This window comes from Clarias gariepinus, chromosome 7, assembly GCF_024256425.1.
Source record: "Clarias gariepinus isolate MV-2021 ecotype Netherlands chromosome 7, CGAR_prim_01v2, whole genome shotgun sequence".
Lineage (NCBI taxonomy): Eukaryota > Metazoa > Chordata > Actinopteri > Siluriformes > Clariidae > Clarias > Clarias gariepinus.
The window spans coordinates 25,353,418-25,366,744 of record NC_071106.1 but is presented as its reverse complement, the minus strand read 5'-3'; the positions used below and the strand labels follow the sequence as shown (position 1 = coordinate 25,366,744).

At 39.9% G+C, this 13,327-nt stretch overlaps 1 protein-coding gene across 4 annotated transcripts in view; it reads left to right on the top strand.

Moving 5' to 3' along the window:
* Positions 1 to 13,327, top strand: part of rasgrf1 (Ras protein specific guanine nucleotide releasing factor 1) — a 560,812-nt gene that overhangs the window by 106,711 nt on the left and 440,774 nt on the right. For all 4 annotated transcript variants that reach the window (XM_053500654.1, XM_053500653.1, XM_053500656.1 and 1 more), the window contains exon 5: positions 6,940 to 7,193. In XM_053500654.1, coding sequence (XP_053356629.1) covers positions 6,940 to 7,193 — 254 coding nt within the window. The remainder of the gene's footprint in view (positions 1 to 6,939; positions 7,194 to 13,327) is intronic.

Below are 13,327 nucleotides of genomic sequence, written 5' to 3'. Positions count from 1 at the left end.
TCCATATATGCAGTTTATTTTATATATATGCGTATTATAAACCTGTGAATTGTTTCACTGCTTATGGTCATGTAATAAAAGCGAGGGAAATGTGAAAGTGATGTCTGGCCACTGAATGAGAACTAAATCAAAGATTTTGGTAACTACACTGAGTGTAACATCTGCATAGTGACACTAAACAGCTGAACAACTTCACCTTTCCGTTTACCTCTGAGAAAAAAAAAAGCTGTATTTTGTTTGTTTATATTTAGAATGTTTATAAAAGTACAGGAAGTAGGCGCGGACACACACACACACACACACACACACACACCTCCCCTGAGCCCTCTGTCAACATCAAATCACCGTCGGTATGCAAATGAGTCAAGACGTCCATCATCTCTCAGGGATCCCCACCATCTCTCAGGGATCGAGGGCGGCATTCATCCAGGCTCTTTTCTGTTCTGGCACCTAGGTGGTGGAATGAACTTCCTCTAGATGTCCGTACATCAGAGACTTTGACTATCTTTAAACGACGACTCAAGACGCATCTGTTTCTCCAGTACTTGGACTAACCCCCCCCCCCCCCCCCCCCCCCGAAAAAACAAAAAAAAAAAAAAAATCAGATGTGTTGGACTAATGGTACTTAGTTATTAACCTAGTTAACCCAGTGTAAGTATGTATCCAATGTTGTAAACATTAAAGCACTTTTTGTAAGTCGCTCTGGATAAGAGCGTCTGCCAAATGCCTAAATGTAAATGTAAACGTAAGACGTAGCCTAACGTGATGTCGTGTCGGATTTCAGCGGTCACGGAGTGGAAAGACTTTGAAGCAGTTGCAGCGTTTTTTCAGTTACAACAAGCACAGCGATGAGTCCATGTTGTTTCACTGTTTATGACATAGTGACACTAAACAGCTGAACAACTTCACTTTTCCGTTTATCTCTGAGAAAAAAAAAAACGGATTTTGTTTGTTTATATTCAGAGTAACACCTTCCATCCATCTCTCATAGTCTATTGTTAGTTTTAGTGATTTGGCAGAAACTAATTATCATTAAGTACCCCAATACCATTGATCATAAGTTTCAGCTGAAACTAATTCTATACATGCAACAGAAAATGTAGACGCAAATTCCAAATGTATAAAGATGCATGCTATATATATATATATATATATATATATATATATGGGTCAATGACGTGACGCCCCCTTTTTCTGTCCGGGTTAATTTTATTTGCAAAAAAAACTAAAAAATACATAAAAATTTCTCATCTACTTGTTATACCTTCTTTACCTACTAAACCACTCTAACTTCTCCAAATTTTTACGTTTTTCATCGTTTTTCTGCTAACCGAAGTGCCAAAACACCATATGGGGCGACCGTCCGGCCTTGACTTTAGTTAGGACAACTGGTTTAAAAACACTTTAAATCAACTTAAATATATCCCTTTTCCTAGTTGGCATAACTTTAAACAAAACTATAAAGCATTTGCTCATATATTTCTATCATGATATACAAACGAATGTTGTCCGAATTATGTTGATTCTATCCATTTCATCCGTGGCGACCATCAACAAACCACAATTTTGGGACCTTTATTTTAAAAAAACATCTCAAGGATGGGATACTACATCAGCCAGACACAAGGGAAGACCCCCTGAAAACAACTGTATAGTAAATCAGTCTCTCTCATATAGTAAGAAAAAGCTGTTTTTTAACGGCTGTAATGTCGTAGTCACTTTTGGTCATCATGTGGGGCGACCACCCCAAAACTGTGAATTATAATTTTTTTCCACAAATCTATACAGTGGAACCTCGGATTACGAGTAACATGGTTTACGAGTGTTTTGCAAGACGAGCAACAATTTTTAATAATTTTTTACTTGAAAAACGAGCATTGTCTTAGTTAACGAGCACCGAGTATCATGTTTCACGCATGCGCTTCTTGTTTTAACAACGAGCGTTACGTCATCACAAGTGAGCCAACGGTTTTTCTCTCTCTTGCAGCAGAATTGTAGGTAATCGTCTCTCCTGCTGGGTGAATACACACACACGCTGTGTGTGTGTGTGTGTGAGATGTGCGTGTGCGCGCGCACACACACACACATTAACGGAGAGACCGTTTTTAAAACCGTTTAAAAATTAGCAAGGAACATCGCTAGTCACACTCGCGTGAGTGCATACTAACAGGATTACCACTGTAAAGTAAAACAACAACAACAACAACAAAAATTAAACAGCTCCTCACCTTTGAAAACAGTCGCGACAGAGAAGAGTTTGTGTGTCTATTTGGCAACCTAAAAGAAGGGGAGCTGTAAAGCCGAGACCTATCGTCTCCCCTGCTGGGTCTTAGTGCTTGCAGTGTTTTTGAGTGTGTGTGTTTGTGTCTGTGTAAGGCAGAGAGTTTGTGTGTTTGTTTGGCAACCTGAGAGAAGGGGGCCGTAAATGCGAGCGAGCCCCCCTTCATCCCCCCTCCTCTCAGGTTGCCAAATAAACACACAAACTTCTCTCTGACGCGATTGTTTTCAAAGGTGAGGAGCTGTTTAATTTGTTTTTTGTTCTTGTTGTTTTACTTACAGCAGTGATCCTGTTAGTATGCGCTCACGTGAGTGTGACTAGGAATGTTCCTTGCTAATTTTTAAATGGTTTATCCGTTAATGTGTGTGTGTGTGCGCGCGCGCGCACATTTTACACACATACACTCTGCATGCACAAACGAAAACCCTTATCTGTCGGGGTTTAATTTTACATTAAGGTAAAGTACAGGTTAATTTGTTTTATTTTTACTTTATATTTTGTATTAATTATATTTATGTATTTATTTTTTTGGGCTGTAGAACGAGTAATTTAAGTTTCCATTATTTCCTATGGGAAAATTAAATTTGGTTTACGAGTGTTTTGGAATACGAGCCCACTTCCGGAACGAATTAAGCTCGTAATCCGAGGTTCCACTGTATTTTGATGATAAATTTGATAGTGCTTTGTCACTAGAAGAAGCTAGTTTGGTTTCTGAGGCTAACCGTTAGCCTGTTATACTTGAGTAAACTTGAAAACATCATGTGGGGCGACCACTGCTAAATGTTTTAAATAATAGATATATGTCCTATATTTGTAGTTTTCATATTCTATACATCAATTATATACATAGAGTTAATTATAATTATTTGTATATTTTATCTTTTTTTTCTAAATTCAGCCATTTTCCATTCCTTTTATAGGGATAAACATTTATTTTAACTGGATAATGAAGGAGACTCTGATATTATAGAATAAACTTGTGAAATAATGGTTTTCATAAAACTTCGGATACAGATGTTACACTCAGTGTAGTTACCAAAATCTTTGATTTAGTTCTCATTCAGTGGCCACACATCACTTCCACATTTCCCTCGCTTTTATTACATGAGCATAAGCAGTGAAACAATTCGCAGGTTTATAATACACCGCGGCAAAGTGAACCTTCAAATAGAAGGTTAAAATAGAATGAACAAACTAATAAATTTTTACACATGTCGTGGCGAAAAGTTTTGAGAATGACACAAATATTAATTTTCACAAAGTTTGCTGCTAAACTGCTTTTAAATCTTTGTGTCAGTAGTTTCTGTGATGTACTGAAATATAATTTCAAGCACTTCATACGTTTCAAAGGCTTTTATCGACAATTACATGACATTTATGCAAATTTATGTAGAGAGTATTTACAGTGTTGGCCCTTCTGCAATTCGACTGGGCATGCTCTCAATCAACTTCTGGGCCAAATCCTGACTGATAGCAACCCATTCTTTCATAATCACTTCTTGGAGTTTGTCAGAATTAGTGGGTTTTTGTTAGCCTCTTGAGGATTGACCACAAGTTCTCAATGGGATTAAGATCTGGGGAGTTTCCAGGCCATGGACCCAAAATTTCAACGTTTTGGTCCCAGAGCCACTTAGTTATCACTTTTGCCTTATGGTGCTCCATCGTGCTGGAAAATGCATTGCTGGAAAACCAAACTGTTGTTGGATTGTTGGAAGAAGGTGCTGTTGGAGGGTGTTTTGGTACCATTTTTTATTAATGCCTGTGTTTTGGGCAAAATTGTGAGTGAGCCCACTCCCTTGGATGAGAAGCAACCCAACACATGAATGGTCTCAGGATGCTTTACTGTTGGCATGACACAGGACTGATGGTAGCGCTCACCTTTTCTTCTCCGGACAAGCCTTTTTCGAGATGCCCCAAACAATCGGAAAGAGGCTTCATCAGAGAATATGACTTTGGCCCAGTCCTCAGCACTCCATTCACCATACTTTTTGCAGAAGATTAATCTGTCCATAATGTTTTTTTTTTTGAGAAAAGTGGCTTTTTTGCTGCCCTTCTTGACACCAGGCCATCATCCAAAAGTCTTCGCCTTACTGTGCGTGCAGATGCGCTCACACCTGCCTGCTGCGATTCTTGAGCAAGCTCTGCACTGGTGGCACTCCGATCCCGCAGCTAAATCCTCTTTAGGAGACGATCCTGGTGCTTGCTGGACTTACTTGGATGCCCTGAAGCCTTTTTTAACAAGAAATGAACCTCTTTCCTTGAAGTTCTTGATGATCCTATAAATTATTGATTTAGGACGAATGGACGAACAATGATTTCAAGCATCACCCTCCTTTTAACATGTCAAGTCTGCCATTCTAATCCAATCAGCCTGACATAATGATCTCCAGCCTTGTGCTCGTCAACATTCTCACCTGAGTTAACAAGACGATTACTGAAATAAACAAACAGGTCCTTTGACAGCAATGAAATGCAGTGCACATGTTTTTTTGGGATTAAGTTAATTTTCATGGCAAAGAAGGACTATGCAATTCATCTGCTTACTCTCCATACCATTCTGAAATATATATGCAAATTGCTATTATAAAAACTTAAGCAGCAACTTTTCCAATTTCCAATATTTATGTAACACGACTGTACAATTCTTGCAATGCCAGAGTTTGATGCAGTAGCTTCAGTGTCTGTTCTCTAGCTTTAGTTAGTCTTTAGTTAGTCTAGCTTTTTAGTTAAAAAACATCCATTCCTGACAATCAATTCAAATCTCTTCTCTTCATGCAAACCCTTTAGAACATGGGCATGACAAGATCACATCTTTTGCTGCCCAGTGTTTGTCAGGGTGTCATCCAAAAGAACTATCATCAATATCTGGGCCCGTATTCACAAAGCTTCTTAACCCTAAAAGTTGCTCCTAATGAAATTCTTAGACAAAATGGCGGAAAGAAGAAATATTCTTGAAACACTAAGCATAAAAGTAAACACTGCTTTTCTGTCCAATATGTTTTTTTTTCTCTTTCTTCCTTCTATCTCTCTTGAATTGTTGGCTACAAACCATCCAAAAAGGCAACTTAAAAAAACTGTCCTACAATCATTGAAATTGGTAAGAGGTGAGCCATTTTGCTCCCATCAATCTGAAATGGATTATAAAAAATAAAATCAGTATAGTAAATAAATGTAAGAACTTTAATATAGTAACTACTGTATGGAAATTGTTTGCTTGAAAAGTAGACACATTTTCAGCATTTGGCTGTTTTAATTTAAGATATTTAGCCTATAACAAACTTTGCATACAGTAGTCAGTATTTATTTCTTATTGATTATTAATATTATTCCATTTCTTTATATACAAACATTATGATTTCACTGTTAATTCTATTATCATGTATTCTATTTTCAAAAGAGTGCATTTTAAAACCTTTACAGTTTTTATTTTTTATCAACCAATCACAGTCCTTGAATTGCTGCGTCATCCCTAGCAACGGGGTCAACCACACCTCTTCATTAAGATAAAGGTTTTTCTACTTTCCTTACTCAGAATTGCTCTAAGAAGTTTCCTAAATGACTTTTAGTCTTGGACTCCCAGCTAGTACTTTTAAAGCTGAGATAGGTGCTCTCTGAGAGAATTGTAAGAAGCTTTCTGAATATAAGTCCTGCTCTTTTGCCTCATTGTGGATGATTTTGAACCCAGGAAGTCTATATAATGCATCTTAAAGGCCACTTTAAATACAGATACTGTATACTGTATACCAAATACATACTATATTTGTGTACAGACAGGGGCATTTTCCAAACTTTTACTTAAAAATCACTTTGGTATTACAGCGTCTTGTCGGTTTGTTTATCAGGTCAGTTTGTTTAACCGGCATCAAAACAAGTACACTTTGCTTATTTAGTATGTTTAGGCATAAAAATCACTTAAAATATTTACATTAATCTTGAAATTTGACTTAAATAAAAATCAAATCCAGAGCTTTGACTATTAATGTTTGAGAATCCTTTGTAAAGATTGTGAATGCTACAGTAATTTTAAAATGTAAAAAATTACTGTCAGGACTTCTTTATTTAGTTGGGCCAGCGCAGGCTTTGACATCAAAGTTGATGAAATAGTGCCAACAGCATTGCCAGATTTGGTAGACATTTGTTGTAATATGAAACACTGACACATAGGCATATCTTCTTTGTGAGATCCTTTTCCTCTTACCACCTGCCAATGCACCACCTCACTTTATACTGTATGGATTAGCATCACTAGATCAGTTGAAAATCACAAAATCTTTGGGAATTTTCACTTTTAGTCATGCTTAAAAATGTGTATATTCTAAACTGAAAAGAACGAAACAAATAGTAGTAAAATAAAGTAATTGATTAACATGAAAAAAATTACCTATTGGTACATTTTGTCAAAAAAAAAAAAAGAGTTAAAGCTAGAATAAGGAAAAAAACAGCCATGAGGTTTGGGATATTAAGGCCTAATTCATTTTAACTCATAACTAAGTTTATTTAGGGTCATCTGTTAAACATACAAAAAGTATCCAGGTGGTTTTCCTCATCCTTGCAAGTGGACATATAAAATTACATGTTTAAGTTTTAAATAAGACAACAGTTTCACATGTTGATGTATTTAAAATTCTAATGGTATTAGACTTCCTTAACAACTCATTCAGGTACAGAGCTTCTTGCGTGGTTGGATGTGTCGGAGAAAGTGGAAGAACATTATCCAGGATTATATTCGTTCACCACATGCTGAAAGCATGAGAAAGAGAAACCAGGTGGTGTTTAGCATGCTGGAAGCCGAGGCGGAGTACGTCCAGCAGCTCCACATCCTGGTCAACAATTTCCTTCGACCACTCCGCATGGCTGCTAGTTCCAAGAAGCCACCCATTACACATGATGATGTCAGCAGCATTTTTCTAAACAGGTACTTGAATGGAGAACTTGCATGGGGGTTTCTATGTATAAACTGTTTATCTTTCATAAATCAATTTCCATACTTTTTACTACTAAAAATACTTTTTACTTTTAAATTAGCAGACAAATTGTTTCTTTAGGTGTCTCAATTTACTGTGTTCCTACCATAATGAGTTCCATCATGAAATAAGAGATCAAGCCGTGAAATTAATCCTCCTGTGCTAGACTAACGAGCTTGCAAAAGGTCCATTGTGGTGGGGAGTATAGTCCTGCTGTCACTCATGACCGGCTGCTCAAAACGCTCCAAGATGAGCTGAAGTCATTAAGAATTCATGCTGCACAGGTAGGATGGGAGTAACCTTAAAGTACTGTGGGGTGATTTTTTGGCTCAGGGGAATAAATTTATTCGGCAGAACATCAGCCAGCTGATCCGCACATTGGCTACCACAACTTTGTGAGTGGGGACAAAGGAATGAATTTCCTAACAGAAACAGTGTTTGATGCTTTAAATTGTGCAGGCATACAGTGGGAGCCACGTCAAACAGCCACCTGGAGCATGATGGGTCCATGACAGGACCATGCACGATCCGTGCACGGAATGTGATCCCCCGCGATGACGCAGTTAACGATCCCCCCCCATAAATGCCCCCATGCGCTTTCTAAAAGGATGGTTGCAATGCTGTATAAACCCGCCAGATGAAGAATTGACTGCTTCAGTTAACTGCAGTGTCCAAGCAGCTGGTTACAATTCAATATATAACTTATGTCAGCTTACTGTAGTTTTATAAATAAATAATGTGGTAAAAAAGAGGGAGAAAAACAATTAATAAATCAGATTTAAATTATTTAATACACAGCCCATGATGCTTATGCTATTTTTAATAAATTAATTAATAAAACTACTTATTGCAATATTTTTTCACGACATCCTTAACAATCCTTAAAGACATGGTAACACCTGTAATTTATCTATACTGGTCGTTGTAGGTACGGAATACAAGTGCGGGCTACGGTACATACTGTACAGTACATATGACTGTATATTACTGTACATACTGTAAATAGTATTTTATCTGTTTCCGTTTAACACACAGGTATATAATATTTTGCTGCAAAGTAAAGCTTAAAATGTAACTTTTGCTTGGGTTTGTTTTTGTTATATTTTTTTATGTTTTCGCTGATGTTTTTTTCTATGATAGTCAAAAATTGGCATAACAAATCGATTAATGGCGCATAATATCTGGAACAAATATCTGTCCATACGGATCAGTATGTCTTTAGTCATTTAACCAGCATAACGTTTCCCCATCAAAGATCTGATGGGACATTAATACCCCTTATTACAACTGTAAATAGATGCGGCAGCAGAAACAAATTAAATCCCCATAAACATTTACACTTAATGTATGCTGTGCATAGGGCAGCCGTACGCCATTGCCCGCCATTCACACGGCCGCGGCTATTTGACGTGGCTCCATCTGTATCTAAAGATTGGAAGTTTTCTTTCAACAGCTACACTCAATGCTGCGTGAAAATGCTATGGGAACATCTTTTTGTGTTACCGGTTGTGAAGCATGTGTGTATCAAACACGACAAATTTTGGCTATATATAACCTCGGTCAGGTGATGTCATCTAATGAAGTGCACCTGCAGGTTACAGTATAAATAGGAGTGAACCGGAAACATCCTCAGATCTTTTTGTCTTCAGGACTGCATTGTATTTGCGTGTGTGTGCAAGCGAGTTTAAAAGTGTTAACTCACCGATATGGTGGAGTTTGTTAGGAGATCCGCGTTATAGATCTCTGACATCTTTCCAGGTGGGGAAAAGCTTTCAGGCAGCGGATCAGGCTGGTGCTTCACTACACACCATGGCGGGTTTTTCAGGCTTACCAGGCTGACCTGCTAAAAGATTTGGGCACGGGCAGGGCTCTTCATGATTCCTGGGACTACGCCGAGCCACAGACCTGTCTCTTCATGCAACAAAGTAGATGGCCCGTGATCAGCTGTTTTATGTCTGCAATGGTTTCCGCCGAGAGGCACCTGTGGCTAAATCTCACAGGCATCAAGGATAAGGATTGTGCGTTCCTCCTTGATGCCCCCATCTTGCCTTCCGGCCTGTTTGGCGACGCAAATTCTTTCCCCGCCGTGCTCAAGAGTTGATACCCAGTCCTGACTAGGTCTGACTTTTGTGAGGTGTAAAGCACAGAAAGAGAGTGCACCCCCTCGTAAGACTGGGATGTGGCGCGTCATGCTTTGCAATCCGCCGCAAAGAAGTCGGACCTACGTACTTTCTTCTTCTTGAAGAAGTCCTGAGGCTAATTTGCCCAGGACCGTGGGACTTTCCCTACCAGACAGAGAGTCAGGCTACTACAGTCTGTATTTCTTGGTTACCAATTTTAGATCTTCGCGGGCTGAACCGCTATCTGAAAAAGTACAAAATATTGACTGTCAAAATGATTGTTTCTCAAATTCAACCAGAGCATATGTTTGTGACAATCGACCTGAAGGACGCATATTTGCATATAGAAATATTGCCACAACACAGAAAGTTCCTGTGGTTCGCTTTCGGGGGGGAAGCTTACCCGTATCGGGTCCTTTCATTTGGCCTAGCTCTGTCACCTGCAACCGTATTTTGAATGACCTAGACGACTGGCTGATTCTGGCTTAGTCTCCGAAGCTAGCGATTCGTCATCGGCATGTCGTCTAGCTTATCTTGATTTTTTAGGAATGAGACTCAACGCCATTAAAAGCGTTCTCTTTCCTGCTCAGAACACAACATATTTGGGTGCCACGTAGGATTTGATCGCAGTGCGGGCAAAGCTGTCTCCTGCTTGTATCGAATCCATTTCCAACACCCCAAAGGTAATCAAGCTAGGCCAGAAGGTGACTGTTCATCACTTTCAGAGATTTTAAGGTCTCATGGCAGCTGCGTCCATGGTGATACCTTTGGGCCTTCTGCACATGAGATTGTTTCAGTTGTGGCTAAAAGCCAAGGGATTTTATTTAAGGGCCAATCCCCAGATGCAAATAAGGGTTAGCCGCCAGGGCCTAGTACCCTTTCTATGTGGTTCAGACCCCGGTTTCTGACTTTAGGTCCCACTCTATCTGCATTTTGTCATTGCGAGACGCTAACGACAGACGCTTCCCTCACGGGCTGGGATGCAGTCGTGGATGGCCGTCAAGCCAAAGGGAGCTGGAGAGGCCATCATCTCGCATGGCACATCAGTTGCCTCAAAATTATGGCTCTATTTTGGCCCTGAAACACTTCCTCCAGCAGTTGAGAGGCTACCATGTCCTAGTGCGGGTGGACAATACTACGGTACTCCTGTACATAATCGCCAGGACGGACTGTGCTCTCGCTGCTTGAATAAGCTAGCACACCAGGTTCTGCCTGGAGCACAGGACGAGTTCCTGTCACTCAGGGCGATGTACATTCCAGCTAAAAGCCAGGGGATTTACTCAAGGGCCAATCCCCAAAGGCAAATAAGGGTTACGCACTTGGGGCTTCATACCCTTTTTTTGTGGTTCAGACCAGCTCAAAGGGAGCTGGAGATTAAACAATCTAGAACACCAGGTTCTGCTTTGAGCACAGGACAAGTTCCTGTCCCTCAGGGCAATTTACATTCCAGGGCATTTGAAGGTGGAAGCAGACCTGCTGTTTTGACAAGCTGTGACACATGGAGAATGGAAACCCCAACCTAAAGTAATCAGTCAAATCTGGAAGAGATTTTATGTAGCAGAGATGGATTTCTTGGCCTTGCAAGAAACAGCACAATGTCCCCCCTGCTACTTTTTAACTCCTTCAGCCCCTCTGGGTCTGGATGTGATGGCCCATACGTGGCCCAGACTACCTCTCTAATATCTCTCCTCGACGGCTCACCTTGGGTGATTCCAGTAAGGAGGGATCTTCTGTCTCAGACGCAGGGACAATATTTCATCTCCGGCCCGAGCTCTGGAACCTTCACGCCACTGGAAGAACCTATGTCCTCAATGAAATGGAGTGTATTTAAAATTTAGTGCATGGCAAAACATGTAGACCCAGTCCACTGCTGAATTGTTTTAGTGTGAGTTTCTGCAAGAAAAGTTGTCGTCAGGCTTATGCCCTAGTACTTTCAGAATAAACGTAGCCGTCATTTCAGCTTGTCATGTTCTGACTGATGGGGATTCACCCTTTAGTCGCCCGTTTATTCGTGGAGCTAAGCAACTGAGGTCACCCACTAGAGCGACGGTCCCCTTTCGGGACTTAGTGATTGTACCCGAAGGTCTGATTGACACCCCTTTCGAACCACTAGAGTCAGCGCCAGTCACCTTCTGACCCTTAAGATGTTGTTTCTTATGGTTACCTCTTTAAAGAGGATTAAAGATCTGCAGGCTTCGTCAGTCTTCCCATCCTGCCTAGACTTTGCCCCTGGGCTAGTCAAAGCTATTCTGCATCCTCACCCGAACTATCTTCCGAAAGTTCCATGCTCGACCATGCTGTCCTCAAAGCCTTCTGTCCTCCGCCTTTTACAGCTCCGGAGTAGGAAAGGCCTTACTTACTGTGTCCAGTACACGCTCTTCAGATTTATGTCCACCGCACTAGCCAGTGGCATAAGTCAGAGCAGCCTTTTTTATTCCAAATGCTGTCACATCGGGTGAGGGATGCTATTGCCCTAGCCTACAAAGGCACGTGGTCACACTTTGCCTCTAGGAATCAGGGCTCATTCGACCAGGGGGATTGCCTCATCTATTGCGCTGGCAAAAGGTGTCCCCTTGCAGCAAGTGTGATGCGGCAGGTTGGTCCTCTCTGCACACATTTGCCAGATTTTATAGTTTGAAGAGTTTTAAACCATAAAATAAGGGTTTTATAGTTAAATACTATAAAATAGTTTTATAGTTTTGTCCTTGAGTAAGTCTGAGACCTCTCTGGTTATTGGCAACACAACCTTGGGGGTCCAGGCACTTGCATTGCAGCGGCGTTGGTATTCTCACCCCCATAGCGTTTTCACGCAGCATCGAGTGTAGCTTTTGAAAGGGAAGGTCTCGGGTTACGTTGCTGTAACCCCGTTCCCTGAAAAAGCGGGAATGTTATGCTGCGCTCCAATGCCGCACTGCTTGCATGACTGGTCCTAGGTTTATGATTTACAGATTGCACCAAACGAATTTGATTAAGTCTACACCCCAATCCTGTAACGGGGTGCAATCAGTGTCAGGGGGTATTTTATCGCATAACACACACATTTAAATAAATAATTATACAAAAACACTACGTTGTGTGACTTAACTTTTAGAACTAAAAGTTTCAAAATCTATAGCTCAGGCATAATATAAGCCTTTACTGACAATTTCTGTTGTTTTCTCTTGCTGGTTTCTTCTTCTCTTGACTCGCTGATATTTGTATCGCTTCCTTTCATTTTGCAGACCGCAACAGAACGCTTCCTCAAATCAATACACAGCTAACTGTTTGCGCCTCCTTCCGCTTTTTTGGGTAACGTTAGCGCTTCTTCTTCGTTGGTGTTTACCGGCGGCTTGCATCCAAAAGCGCGTTGTGTCAGGCCAAATAAATAATTGCGCAAAAACATAACGCAAGCTTTTGAAATTAATTAAAACAATTTTTAGTAATTAAAGATCATCTTTGCTAATCGAATTACTCGAGTTACTCGAGGAATCGTTTCAGCCCTAGTATCTAAAAGCCTAATTAAAAGTATATAATTAATTATCAACTGCATGTAATGTAGTAAAATATGAATAAAACAATATTAGACACAGATATATGGTATTTACACGAGTGCACAAGTATAAAGCAAACTCAATTATTTTCTATTTCAATAAATATATGTATATTTAACTTTTTTCAGTTGTTTAAGTTATATGAAAAATAATGTGCCTACCTGCTCACTATTATTTTCTGTTCAAATTTAAAGATGTCCACACGTGTGTGCAAAACAAAGAATTGTGTATAATAAGTTAGCCTAAAACAATATTGTTTTCAATACTGCAGCAAACATGAATTTTATTTATTTATTTTTTTTTACAAAAAAATTTTCCTGATGAATGGGTCCGTGGCCCACTTATGGCAATGCCTCGGTTTGAATGATCTTACAATCTATTTAATTTCCTGAAAGTTAGCTTTCTGATAGTGTTAACTATGCGAATGTCATGATT